The 10,252-nt window shown below is 49.6% G+C and overlaps 4 protein-coding genes across 4 annotated transcripts; 2 read left to right on the top strand and 2 right to left on the bottom strand.

The window, feature by feature from the left end:
* Nucleotides 1-1,763: 1,763 nt before the first annotated feature.
* Nucleotides 1,764-4,902, top strand: VE01_03065 (uncharacterized protein). The gene is made up of 3 exons (XM_018272563.2): nucleotides 1,764-2,743; nucleotides 2,798-4,203; nucleotides 4,264-4,902. Exons 1-3 carry the CDS (start codon nucleotides 2,170-2,172, stop codon nucleotides 4,624-4,626), a joined length of 2,343 nt encoding a protein of 780 aa, XP_018132168.1. The 5' UTR covers nucleotides 1,764-2,169; the 3' UTR covers nucleotides 4,627-4,902.
* A 394-nt stretch (nucleotides 4,903-5,296) lies between these two features.
* VE01_03064 (uncharacterized protein) lies at nucleotides 5,297-6,986 on the bottom strand. Its single transcript, XM_018272562.2, has 2 exons — nucleotides 6,579-6,986; nucleotides 5,297-6,522 (listed from the first exon to the last, which is right to left on the bottom strand). Exons 1-2 carry the CDS (start codon nucleotides 6,748-6,750, stop codon nucleotides 5,345-5,347), a joined length of 1,350 nt encoding a protein of 449 aa, XP_018132167.1. The 5' UTR covers nucleotides 6,751-6,986; the 3' UTR covers nucleotides 5,297-5,344.
* Nucleotides 6,987-7,109: 123 nt separating this feature from the next.
* Nucleotides 7,110-8,678, top strand: VE01_03063 (uncharacterized protein). Its single transcript, XM_018272561.2, has 2 exons — nucleotides 7,110-7,791; nucleotides 7,846-8,678. The coding sequence occupies exons 1-2, from the start codon at nucleotides 7,394-7,396 to the stop codon at nucleotides 8,594-8,596; spliced, it is 1,149 nt and encodes a 382-aa protein (XP_018132162.1). The 5' UTR covers nucleotides 7,110-7,393; the 3' UTR covers nucleotides 8,597-8,678.
* Nucleotides 8,679-8,693: 15 nt separating this feature from the next.
* On the bottom strand, nucleotides 8,694-10,118 carry ERD2 (endoplasmic reticulum retention protein). The gene is made up of 4 exons (XM_018272560.2): nucleotides 9,811-10,118; nucleotides 9,695-9,753; nucleotides 9,566-9,632; nucleotides 8,694-9,510 (listed from the first exon to the last, which is right to left on the bottom strand). Exons 1-4 carry the CDS (start codon nucleotides 9,830-9,832, stop codon nucleotides 9,017-9,019), a joined length of 642 nt encoding a protein of 213 aa, XP_018132161.1. The 5' UTR covers nucleotides 9,833-10,118; the 3' UTR covers nucleotides 8,694-9,016.
* Between the last annotated feature and the right edge of the window lie 134 nt (nucleotides 10,119-10,252).

Here is a 10,252-nt window from a genome sequence, read left to right as displayed (position 1 = left end):
TTCTCACTACTGCTCCTTCTCACCACTGCTCCTTCTCACCACTGCTCCTTCTCACTGTCGACTGACGGACCTTCTCACTGCCGAACATTCTCACTGTCGGATAATCTCACCGTCGAACTTTATAGCTAATGGATGTTCTTACTGACAGAGTTCTTGCTAATGGGCCTTCTTGCAAGCTCCTACATATATGTGGCGATACTTTGATAGTTGTGAAGTCTTGTCCCATCCGGCGGGAAATAAGCAGGCGTATCCCCCGCTCCGCCACGAACGAATTTAATTTATAATTGAAATATTCGGCCGTTACAAAATGGATTGCATCGAGGGGAAATTCTCCTTATTGGCTAACATCCGGAATTCGTCCTTTGCCATCCTAATGACCGTCTCCCTAGATATTTGGCAACTCTCCCCTTTCCCCGTATTGTTGATATTTCCTTCGAGTAACTCGTGTTCTTTAGCTCTTCTTGATTTTGCACAAAACCATATATTTCTTAATGGGGTTGCGCAAAATATCCTTCAAACCATGGTTTCAAAAGTTCATGCTTTTGGATTTTGCGCAAAACCACTTCCATCTACATGAATCTGCGCAAAATAAGTTCATGCATGGTTACAGAGACTTCGTATTTTCTTGGTTTGGTGGAGAACTGCCCTACTTCTAGATGAATCTGCACAAAACCAAATCAATTAACCATGGTTACAAAGACTTCGTCTTTTTGAATTTTGCGTAGAACTGCCTCCTTTGTAGACGAATGTGTGCAAAACCAGGTCAATTAACCATGGTTAGCGGACTGTTGGACTGGCGAGCCCATGGGATGGCGCCTATAGACTGACGGAGCGAAGCTGAGAAGGGTAATATGCTAATGTTTACAGATCCTGCATCTGCAGCTGGTCGACTTCCCACTCCTGTTTCGGAAGGCACCAAGACTCCAACGGGCACTGTCACTATGGCCAACGAGTTGATAAGATCTCTCCTTGAAGCCGCAAATGTGGAGCGCAACTTCGAGGAAAAACGCCTGGCCAAGCGTCCAGGGCGCCTTACGGATGGTACGGTTGCTTGCAGCTGTTCTGCAGCTCCAGGAACACCCGGAACCGTGGCCCCAGAGCCATCCGCAAAACCACTTACCAAGAAAGAGAGAGAGAAGCAGGATAAGGGGAAGCAGATAATACCCCGTTAAATGCTTGTTTTGCCCTTTAGGTTGGTAAACGCATTTCAACTAGAGCACGAGACCCTTGGTGGTGGTTGATCCGACGCCATACCGTACTCATGAATTACCTTGGTGGGTATTCAGATAACAACGTTCTAGTAATACACATTAACTTCTGACAACTACTACACAAAATTCCCGCCATGGCTAGAAGCAATTCTTAGGCTGGATGCATAGACCGCCTAGTTACTGCACTGTAGAAAATACTTGTACCGTGCCAGGTCATGTGGTTAGACAGAAGCTAGATGGGAAATTGCAAATAGTCCTCACTAGGACGCGTGGCCTAGTAGTACTGCAATGTCTAGAGCAACGGCGGTACGTGAGCACTATTATTGTATTGGTGGGAATTGAACATTGGTCGCACGAAATGTCTGCCGTTCAGTTACTTATTTTACAGTACAAATAGTTAGCAAAGCTAGGTATCGGCAGAACCTCTAATTAAATATTGCGAAATTACTAATTAGGCGTGGCCGGTGTTATATAACAACAGGGGGTGCGTATATCACCCCTACATTCTGCACAAGTAAATGCTTGAAAGAGCTTATTTCCCTAATAAAAATGGTCCAAGCTTCATAATTGGCGGAAACTTTCTTTCTCCAGATTCTCCAGATTCTATGCAAAATCGCACTAACTTCGATTGACAGGTACAGAGAAATTAAGCTCCCATTGGGAAGTCGACGCTAAAACGAGATCAGGGACAATATGTCCGTACGTAGCACGTAACTGATGGAACCTACTACCTAGTACTGGGCGGGGTAGGTACCCCGGATATGAAGCTGGAGCTGGAGCTGGGGAAACACCACAACTGAGTCCCAGTTTCCGTGGAGTCCCCTTCGAAAAAAATATAACTACATGGTATGGGCGCACTTTCGTCCGAACAATATAAATTCGGTGGTTCCCCTCTTCAACCATATATCAGAGCAGTCGACTACCATCTATAATTCTGTTCAAGGGGCATTGAGGCATCATGTTTGGTTATGTCCATCTTGCGCTCACAACTTGCTTTGCTATTTCGCAGGCTCTTCCAGGTTACCCCGTCTCGCATGTACCCTCGCACACCTGCTCTGGCCCATGGGCCAGGGTCTCCCCCGAAGCAGGCGCGGTTATAGTGGACAACAGCGTTCATCCACACCTAGGATCTTTCTCTACTATTCAGGAGGGCGTGAATGCTCTCAATCACACTACTACTCGACCGCAAAATCTGTTTATCTTCCCTGGGACATATGTGGAACAAGTCTACATTCCTCGTCTCAAGTCTAACCTTACTGTTCAAGGCTATACCTGCAACTCTAAGGGGTATGAGCATAACACTGCTACTATCACATACAATCTTGCGCTGATCAACACTACGAATGATGACCTTACGGCGACTCTTCGTCAATGGAATCCAAACACCAAAGTATACAACTTGAACGTTGTCAACACTTTTGGTCATATTCCAAAGAATGGCCAGAACCTGGCCGTCTCTGCAGAGACCACAGGCCAGGGCTACTATGGCTGTCAGCTGATTGGATATCAGGACACTCTTCTTGCGGAGACAGGTAAGTCGCGGGAGAATGATTATTCGAACGTATGTTGACGAAGTATCTGTACAGGTTCCCAGCTCTATGCCAAAAGTCTTATCGTCGGTGCTGTAGACTTCATTTTCGGACAAACTGCACTTGCATGGTTCGAGAACATTGACATCCGCACGATCGCAACTGGTTCCATCACTGCCTCAGGCCGCAGCAGTGCCACCAACCCTTCATGGTACATTATCAGTCGCTCTAACATTACTGGAATTAACGACACCATCCCCGCAGGAACCAACTCTCTTGGTCGACCTTGGGGATCCTTCGCCCGAGTAGTCTTCCAAGGGAGTTACTTGGGAAACATTATTGACCCCGCTGGTTGGAAACAATGGTCTACAAGTACGCCCAATATTGGCAATGTCACATTTGGAGAGTATGGGAACTATGGTCCTGGATCTGTGCGGGAAGAAGGACCCAGAGCGACTTTCAGCGAGCAGCTGAATGCATCCATCCCGATTCGGTCTATTCTCGGTGAGAACTTCCAGGACGAGTGGTGGGTTGATACCACTTATCTTGACCCAAGTGATCTCCATGATGAAGGATGTACGCCTGAAGATCACAAGGCTCCCGGAAACACTAAGAACACTAAGAGCTGTACGGCGACCACGACTGCCTCGACTACATCTACTCATACGTCTATTCCAACCACCACTCTCATTGCTCCGTCTTCTGCGTCTGCTGCCTCTACAAGCGAGACTTTGATTACTAGCTCAGCTAACACCCTCACTACATCCGCTTCATCAGGCACACCATGCGTATGTACGGACTACTCTCAGATCTCTGCCGCCGTTGCATCTTGTACCAATATTGTCTTGTCCAATATTGCCGCTCCAAATGGCTCCGCAATCAACCTCTCTGGGCTCAAAACAGGAACAACAGTGACATTCGATGGACTAACCACCTTTGGCTTCACCAATTCTTCCACCTTCAACCCTATCACCATTGGCGGCCAGAGCATCAGTATCACCGCCAACCCTGGCGCAATCATTGACGGCAACGGCCAGGCTTACTGGGACGGCCTTGGTTCAAACGGAGGAGTCCCGAAACCAGATCACTTCATCGTCGTCAACAAAGTGACCGGAAAGTCCGTGATTAAAAATCTGCATATCCAGAACTGGCCCGTCCATCTATTTACCATTTCTGGCAGCTCCGATGTCGTTTTCCAGGACTTGGTCCTGAATAACACGGCGGGTGATGCTCCTAACAGTCGCAGCAACAGGCTGGCAGCGGCACACAACTCGGACGGCTTTGACGTTAGCTCATCGAGCAATATCGTTGTCCAAAGAAGTGTTGTTTACAACCAGGATGACTGTGTGGCTATAACAAGCGGTAATAACATAACAGTGTCGAATCTAGAGTGCCATGGTGGACACGGATTATCCATTGGCTCAGTGGGAGGAAAGTCCAATAATAACGTGACGAATATTCTGGTAAGTAGAAAAATAAGAATGTGATATATTCATGACAGATATCTCTAACACATACTATAGTTCACTAATTCCTCCGTCATTGACTCCCAGAATGGCTGCCGCATCAAAACCAACTATAACACAACTGGCTACATCGCCAACGTCACGTACTCCAACATCGCCATCAGTGACACTTCCACCTTCGGCATTGACGTCCAGCAAGATTACCTCAACGGTGGTGCGACAGGAAACCCTTCTTCAGGAGTCCTAATTCAGAATGTGTTATTCCAGAATGTGACTGGAACAGCCACTGATACAGCGAAGGACTACTACATTCTTTGCGGCAATGGGTCGTGCTCGAACTTCATTTTCAACAATGTTGCGATTACTGGAGGCAGAGTAGCGAGTAGCTGCAACTACCCTGCGAGCGGATGTCCTGCCTGAGATTCGAGGGGACCGTGAATGCAGTACATGCTCAAGCTTGTCAACTCATGCACACATGGCGTCTTTCCTCCTTTCATTCGTTCCATTTCCCCCCACCCCCCTTTGTATTCATTGAGCTATATGTAAAGTGAAGCCGGAATATTAATGACAAGCCCTTGGCATTGACAACTTTTTAGAAATTAATTTCGGGTTTTCTATTAGCTTGCTGTACCAGTGAAAGAGCATTGTGCAACCCTTTCTAGTCATCTAAACAGATAGCACTTCCACATCCGTGAGAAAAAAATACATTTACCTTTAAAGTAGACTTAGTAGCAGTGACTTTATTTCGCTTTCGCAGATGCACATGTGAGACCGAGAGTTAGTGCCGAGTTATGTCGCATCCGAAGTTATGTTCTACACCTTCTTCGCGGTCTTCTGTCTCCTCTCATTCGCATGGACTTAGTAGTTCGTTCCAGAGACTGGCGGGAAGACGTTAAAGGAATTGGATGAAGCGTTCTACGACTAAGCGCACGCTGAAGACGTGGCGAGAACAGCGGAGATCCTTGCGCACATTGTGCTGGCGGAAAGCGTTTAATATGTATGATCATATAATAACCACGTCCAAAGGGAGAGCAAGGACTGTCTTCCCACAGACTTATATAGCAATGATGGATTATTATTTTATTGTATATTGTTCCGTGCCAATAGTCTTACACATATCCTGCTATGTAACCTCTTTTTACGCCAAACTCTGATCCCACGGCACCCATGTCTGTTCCTGGTAATTCGGCATACACTTAACCAGCTTCGGCGGGTCCTTTACCCACTGGATCTTTGATGCCGTATCTTTCGGATCATCCCCATCCTTAGCCACCCACTGCGATGCATACCCCTTTAGCGCCTTGATATCCTTCCCCCGCTCATTCGAGTACTCCAAGTTGACACTCGGCACCACCGCAATCTTTCCATACCCCGCCTTCCACAGCTCCTTACAGAAGATCTCCGGTTCCCCTTGGAAACACTCCTTCTGCTTCGGGCCACGGAATCCCATCGCAAGCTCTAGCAGCGGCTTCGCCGTGAACGCCGTCGCCCCGTTCCAGCACGCAAACACCTGGAAGGGTTTGTGCTCGAAGAACCGCTCCCGCGCTAGCGTGTTGTTCCAGAACAGGTTCCACGCGGAGTCCCAGTTCCCGTCGGGTGGGATACTGAAGAATGTGTCCCCGGCCATATCGCGCGCGATCCACACATCGTAGAAAGTAGGGTGCTCGCCGACATAGGTCCAATCCATGGCACACACCATATCGGCGGACTGGTGCAGGCGCTGGTGGATGAGCTCGAGGATATCTTCCTTGCATATCGCGACATCGTTGAGGAAGATGACTGTCGTAGAAGCATCGTACTTCTCGGGTTGGGCCATCAGAGGCTGCACGGCGAGGTTCCGTAGCTGAGCGAGGATTTCAATGCGGGCTCCAGAGGTGGGGTTCAGATCCGAGGAATTGAAGTAATATGAGGCGCCCATAGTCTCGATTTCTGCGCGCAGCAGCTTCAAGATTTCAAAGGTCCCGTCGGTAGAGCGGCCCTCTACTATCGATAAGGCACAGTTCTCGGGACCGAGGAAGCGCATGGCTTCTACGGCAGAGCTGATTAGCCTTGGGAGGAGGTCGATACACTGATGTAGGTCGATGGCGAAGAAGTATTTTGGTCGCACGGCGCGAAAGAACGGCTTCTCCGACTTTGCTTTGAGGTAGTCGTATCGTTTGCCCTCTGTAGCTGGGCATTCCATTCGAGGGATGGTATTGTCCTCCGGCGTCATGATAGACTTGATATAGGCCGGGGCCATTTCGAGTAATGTTGCATTGCCTTCTCGCAGGACCGGGACCAGGCCATTATCAGGCTTCCCACTAGCATCTTGGGGAGCTGCTCAGGAGGTGTCAGTACTCAATCCCGTTGCTTCCGCTAATCGTCGGGCTCACCTGTGGAATTTGAGGATGGGCTGTTCAACGATGGCGACAGTTTTCCCGCCCATGACTTAACAAACTCTCGCGAAGACGACGAGCCAGAAAGATAAGTGGCGCTGATTAGAATTGACACAACAGCGAAGGACAGGCAGATGGTTGAAACCAGGACCCTGAGTTTCCGGGACATGGTCCGTTGAGATTTGTTAGTTGTAGTAACTGAGGATTCATATCGATATGGTGTTCATGGCAGCTATTGCGCGCTTATTCAATATACTGAAACGATACAGTTGACAGCTGTTGGCGTCGCTGCCCTGGCGGGTGGATAAATGGCGTGGTTGCCTTCGGTGGCTCCCTGCCAAATATGGCCTGTCGGTCTGTCAGGGCGAGGCTCCTCCCGTGGTGGTTAGTGGCGGCTGGCTTGTGGGCTAAAGGGTTAAGTCTTGCCAAGGAATCGTGTGGACTAATCACCGTCCAGGTATAAACGCTCTCAGTTGACGCGAGCCGCCCATGGCTTCATTTTGTAACATAGAGCGACCACAGGGATGACCTCGTTACTGGTTTACCTGGTCGTAGTATGGAGACTCTAAAAGTGACTACTGGTACTCGATCCACCACGACTCTCAAAATAACAACATCCAACAGGAGCTATGAAGCAGAGCGTTACAGAAAAATGTTGGTTGGGAAATGATACCCCTCGCAAGTAAGTATACATAGTAGGTGCGTCCACTTCTTGCTCTGGTACTCATATGTCAAGTTTCATTCTCTGTCTATCGCATTATTATTCTTTCGTTGTTCGTCATTGAAGCATTGATGATCTTTTCCTATTCATAATGAGGAGCCTGCTTATTTCCCTCGTTTTTCTTGCCCTTCAATATCATAACTTGGTCGAAGCATCGACAACGGCTCGGCCAGGCCAGAAGCTGATGCAGGCATCGAGCTCTAACTCAACTGTTGGATTACTTGCACCCATCCTAGGGCTTTTTAAGAAGCGGCAGGAGCAAGTTCGCGCATCGACATGCGGATTCGGCGAGGGAAGGGCAGACCATCCTCGTACTGCCGACGCTGGCTTCGACTGCCGTGTCGACATACAGAAGCAACTATGGGGATTCTGTCCCACCACAGTCATAGCAGCAAGTGACTGTGGTCTTGCGGGTGCATGTGTTGATAACCATGCCTGCTCTACTGGATGTGGCATCTCCGGCGATTCCACTGTCACGACTTTTCACTGGTATGTGTGGATGCTCCGTTTGGTCTACAAGAAAGTTGCCTGACTCGATATTAGCACGGATGCCGGTAACGACTTTTGCTCGACTGCGCTCCTGACCGCGGGTCCGGATCAGACGTATGCGTATATTGCCTGCGCAAATACACCTAAAACAGACCACTTGCTGGCGTCGCCTACATCGTTTACAACAACGCCAACACCAACGAAGACTCCCACTCCCGCTGAGAAATCCACTACCATCCCCCCAACGACCTCCACCACACCTCCACCCTCATCTTCGAGTACGACCTCAACGTCTTCTTCGGACTCTTCGGACTCGGCTTCCTCATCGTCTTCAGACCATATCACTTCGCCTCCGCCGACCGGCGCAGGGATATCTGCCCCAACAAAGCTGGTGTCAGACGAATCGCCCTCTTCATCATCATCTGATACTGCGGCCACGCCTCCATCCGCCCCTAACAACGTCGGCGCCATAGTGGGAGGCGCAGTTGGCGGCGCCGCCCTAATCTGCTTCGTCATCCTCGGTGTCATGTTCCTACGGAAGCGCCAGCGTGACCGGGAGCCTAAGCAGCCCTCGCCGTCTATCGGCAAGCCCGCCATCTCCGGGCCCTTCCACTTCCCCGACATGCAGACCTCTATCAGTAGAGATGCTAGTATGGGAAGCACCGACAAGTTCGACCCGTATGCTAAGTACGAGGTGTATGCGAATCCGTATCACCGTATGCCGCCTCCTCCTCCGAGGCGGTATACCCCTGTTGAGTTGTCGGCGTATAGAATGTCGCATAGTCCATATGAGCTTGGTTCTTGATGGACGAGGGGTTATGGGATGGCATATTGAGCGTTGTCCTTATGAGATTTACGAGTTTTTTATAGTCTAGATAATATACATGTACATTACACTTATCTGCGTGAGTCCATTTAGTAGTGTCATGGAGTGAGAGTTCACGGACAAGAGCACGGAGAAGAGGATCTGTAATAGGTGATTTGCTGCAATATATATTCAACAAACACAGTAGAACCACCCGGCAATCGCTGCGTCTATAATAACCAGTGTGCCATTCCAACGCCAGTCCAATGCTAAGTCGTACACGGCAAAAAGGGCCCGTTTTTCAATCCACATCATCATCTGATACACCTCAATACACAGTCCACGCCATTCCGGCCCCAAATCCACGCTCAGTCTCCACAACCTCATCTGCCCCCCCATCCATCCAGTCCAACGCCACCCTTATACCGGCAATGCGAACTTCTTCCCCTTCATGACCTTGGTATAGTAGATCCAGAAGAAATCACTGTACAGCACAGTCTGCACAAGCCCCGCCAGCACCGAGATCTTATCCAGATGCCCAGTCGACCAGTACCTCCAGATCCAGTTGGGGATGTATAGCGCGCGGTAGATACCCAGTGCAAAAATGTAGTGCACGGTGATCGTGTCCGCTTCGCCCGTGCGCTGCAGCATGAACAGCTGCGGCAGGATAGCCACGCTCTCAAGCCAGATGCTGAAGCTCCAGAGGACTTCGCGCACGCTGTATTCCGGCGGGAAGAGGGCGCCGAGGACGAAGGCGCCTAGGAGGAGGTATTGCACGCGGAAGGTGTCGAGGGGAGCGGATTGCGTGGGCTTGTAGGTCGTCATCATCAGGTAGAGCGTGTAGCCCGAGGAGGAGATGAAGAGGATCTTGAAGATGCTGTTGTAGTAGCTGTCCGTGAAGGTTGTGAAGATATCTGCGGGGCGGGCTGTTAGTTGGAGCGCCTGGATAGGAGGCGAAGAGTGGCATACCAAGGTAGCGCGTCACGTAGACAATGAGGTATAATGCTTGCGACTTGAACGAGATTCCGGAACAGCTCTGGGAGGGATGTCAGTATAGCTCCAGAGTAGGCGTGACGCATTGGAAGGAGGGCGCCTCACGTTTGTCCTGATCATCTTATCCAGCAGGATCAAAATGGACAACAAATGGCTGAAATCAGCTACGCAACAATTAGCCCTTCATCCCATGAAGCCTTCCCCAATTAAAAGATGCGTACCCAGGAGACGGAACAAATTCATATTGGCGGTTTGATGGCGCAGATGCCCGTCACGAAGGGGTATGTGTCTTCCTCCAAGCAATTATCAAGTTGCGCGGTTTCAACGGCAGGTCATCGAGTGCGCTGGGGATCGTGTTGAAAAGCAGCGTGCGGCAGTTGAGAGGCAGTTGGTATATCGCGTCCTGAATTGGACACGGGGCAGCTCTCGATGCTTGCGGAACCCTGTGGCGGAGTCGGAGGAATGTTGTTCCTCGAAGCTGAGCTGTCCCTTCCAGAACACGTGTATAAAGGATGAAAGCATAGAGGACCGCAAGTAAAGGAGAAAGGAAATATAAAACATTAGTATAGTTCGTAATACACTAACATAAACGTGCTGTTCTAAAAGGAGAAAGCTGAGAAGTCGGAGTTCAAATATATTCTCGGCACATGGCTTGAGCACAGT

Source organism: Pseudogymnoascus verrucosus (assembly GCF_001662655.1).
Source record: "Pseudogymnoascus verrucosus strain UAMH 10579 unplaced genomic scaffold scaffold_12, whole genome shotgun sequence".
In the NCBI taxonomy this organism is placed as follows: Eukaryota; Fungi; Ascomycota; class Leotiomycetes; order Thelebolales; family Thelebolaceae; genus Pseudogymnoascus; species Pseudogymnoascus verrucosus.
The sequence above is the reverse complement of the archived record's forward strand: the minus strand, read 5'-3'. Positions and strand labels throughout refer to the sequence as shown.

Coding starts and splice junctions, on each gene's coding strand:
- VE01_03063 (XM_018272561.2), top strand. CDS start 7,394: ATGAGGAGCCTGCTTATTTCCCTCGTTTTTCTTGCCCTTCAATATCAT. Junction 7,792..7,845: donor ACTGTCACGACTTTTCACTG/GTATGTGTGGAT, acceptor ACTCGATATTAG/CACGGATGCCGGTAACGACT.
- VE01_03065 (XM_018272563.2), top strand. CDS start 2,170: ATGTTTGGTTATGTCCATCTTGCGCTCACAACTTGCTTTGCTATTTCG. Junction 2,744..2,797: donor CACTCTTCTTGCGGAGACAG/GTAAGTCGCGGG, acceptor GTATCTGTACAG/GTTCCCAGCTCTATGCCAAA. Junction 4,204..4,263: donor ATAACGTGACGAATATTCTG/GTAAGTAGAAAA, acceptor CACATACTATAG/TTCACTAATTCCTCCGTCAT.
- ERD2 (XM_018272560.2), bottom strand. CDS start 9,832: ATGAATTTGTTCCGTCTCCTGG. Junction 9,633..9,694: donor ATAAGATGATCAGGACAAAC/GTGAGGCGCCCT, acceptor CATCCCTCCCAG/AGCTGTTCCGGAATCTCGTT. Junction 9,511..9,565: donor CTACGTGACGCGCTACCTTG/GTATGCCACTCT, acceptor CCCGCCCCGCAG/ATATCTTCACAACCTTCACG.
- VE01_03064 (XM_018272562.2), bottom strand. CDS start 6,750: ATGTCCCGGAAACTCAGGGTCCTGGTTTCAACCATCTGCCTGTCCTTC. Junction 6,523..6,578: donor CCCATCCTCAAATTCCACAG/GTGAGCCCGACG, acceptor CCTCCTGAGCAG/CTCCCCAAGATGCTAGTGGG.